Source organism: Triticum aestivum, chromosome 5B, assembly GCF_018294505.1.
Source record: "Triticum aestivum cultivar Chinese Spring chromosome 5B, IWGSC CS RefSeq v2.1, whole genome shotgun sequence".
NCBI lineage: Eukaryota > Viridiplantae > Streptophyta > Magnoliopsida > Poales > Poaceae > Triticum > Triticum aestivum.
Genome location: NC_057807.1, coordinates 603,925,813 through 603,927,825, shown reverse-complemented (window position 1 = coordinate 603,927,825; position 2,013 = coordinate 603,925,813). Strand labels below are relative to the sequence as shown.

The window sequence follows — 2,013 nt, the reverse complement described above, 5'->3', positions numbered from 1 at the left end:
GCGTCGCTGCGGCGGCGCACTGGGGACCCCAAGGCGCGTCTGGCGGACTTCTTCGACGTGGCAGCGGGCTCCGGCGCCGGCGGCGTGCTCGCGGCCATGCTGGTGGCGCGCGGCAAGGACGACGCGCGGCCGCTCTACTCCGCGGAGGACGCACTCGCGTTCCTCGTCCGCAGCCTCCGCCGCGGCTGGTCGTCTTCTTCCGGGAGCCTCCGCGCGCTGCTCCGGCGCCCGGCCGGCGCCGCCGCCTTCCGCAAGGTGTTCGGCGACCTGACACTGCGAGACACGGCGCGGCCGGTGCTCGTCCCGTGCTACGACCTGGCCACGGGGGCGCCGTTCCTGTTCTCCCGCGCCGACGCCGTCGAGAAGCCGGCCTACGACTTCCGCCTGCGCGACGTGTGCGCCGCGACCTGCGCCGGCTCGGACCGCTCGTCCTCGGCGGTGGAGGTGCGGTCGTGCGACGGGTCGACCCGCATCGTGGCCGTGGGCGGCGGCGTGGCGCTCGGCAACCCCACGGCGGCGGCCATCACGCACGTGCTCAACAACAAGCGCGAGTTCCCGCTGGCCTCCGGCGTGGAGGACCTGCTGGTGATCTCCATCGGCAGCGGCGAGGGCGAGCAGCGCCCCGCCGCCGGTGCCACCGGCGGCGCCTCGACGTCCGAGATCGTCAGGATCGCCGCCGAGGGCGTGTCCGACATGGTACGACGACAATACCAACGCACTAGAATTCTCTACCTTCGCTTGCAAGCGAGGTCCATTCTTGCATGCATCTTGTTCTCCGTGCTCACTGCGAACTCTTCCCCCGACTTTTCTCCGACAGGTGGATCAAGCGGTGGCCATGGCGTTCGGACATAGCAGGACAAGCAACTACACCCGCATCCAGGCGATGGGGTCGCCGCGGGGCGGCAGATGCGCGGCGGCGGCGGCGGCGAAGGGGTGCGTGGCGGCGGAGGAGATGCTGTCGCAGAAGAACGTGGAGTCGGTGCTGTTCCGCGGGAAGAAGCTGGCGGAGCAGACCAACGCGGAGAAGCTGGAGCGGTTCGCGCACGAGCTCGTCAAGGAGCGCGACCGCCGTGTGGGCGCCGCCGCCCCCGCCGTCGTCAAGCAGCAGCAGCCGGCGTCCGCGGCCGACAGCGCCGCGCCGGCGTCGTACTCGAACCTGGTCGGCCAGATGTTCACCAGCATCTTGTAGGTCGTGTGCCGCTGTACGTGCCGATCGAATGAAACGTTCCGGCCGCATGCTCACCACTAGTGTACACTTGTTTGTGGGATTTCCTCTTCTGTTTCCTGTTGTAGTTTGCTGCTGCCTGCTGCCTTGCCTGCAGCTGGGTTTTGTAAATGCGGATGAGGATTAACAAAAGTGTACGTACTAGATGTTGCGTGCCGTGATCCGTAGGATACGCATGTCTTTCTGCTCCCCACCTCCAGCTTTTGCCTTTTATTTAGGTCGCTACGGCTGGTGATCGATCGATCGAGTTGACTAAATTTATCATAAAATAAGAATATGTTCCTCGAGCACGCCTAGAAGGTTTAGTGGAGTACACGAGAGAGATGGAAACAGCATAATCCGGTACTCTATCAATTCAAAATGTAATACTTCCTTCGTCCGAAATTAGTTGATGCTCAAATAGATGTATCTCCTTTGCCCCACTTTTATTCTACTAACTTCAATCATTGTCCCGCCTCCCCCTCAAAATGACGGGTGGGGCGAGGGCCACTTGTCACTGAGACAAGCATGGGCAAATCATCAAACCCATGTAGAAGTGGGGCAAAAGATTCAATCCCATTTCAGTCTATTTCGTCCTCTCCTCCGCCGTGCTCGAACATACCCTCGGTTATCCCCAGCTATCCCTCCATACCCCGCCACAGTTCCGACCTCAGCGAGCCCCCACATTTAAACCCATCAAACCTCGTCCCCGACTCTAGGTCGCCTGCAGTTCGGCCTTGCAGATGACGCGCCTCGGGCTCTCGGGGTCGCCGCCTCGGCCTCGGACTTTGCCTTCTCTCCCATCAAGA

At 62.7% G+C, this 2,013-nt stretch overlaps 1 protein-coding gene across 1 annotated transcript in view; it reads left to right on the top strand.

The window, feature by feature from the left end:
• The window catches only part of LOC123117108 (patatin-like protein 3), a 1,763-nt gene extending 368 nt beyond the window's left edge, over positions 1-1,395 (top strand). The window contains exons 1-2 of the mRNA XM_044537940.1: positions 1-696; positions 818-1,395. The exon at positions 1-696 is cut by the window's left edge and continues 368 nt beyond it. Coding sequence (XP_044393875.1) covers positions 1-696; positions 818-1,189 — 1,068 coding nt within the window. The 3' untranslated portion in view covers positions 1,190-1,395. The remainder of the gene's footprint in view (positions 697-817) is intronic.
• The last annotated feature ends 618 nt before the right edge of the window (positions 1,396-2,013 follow it).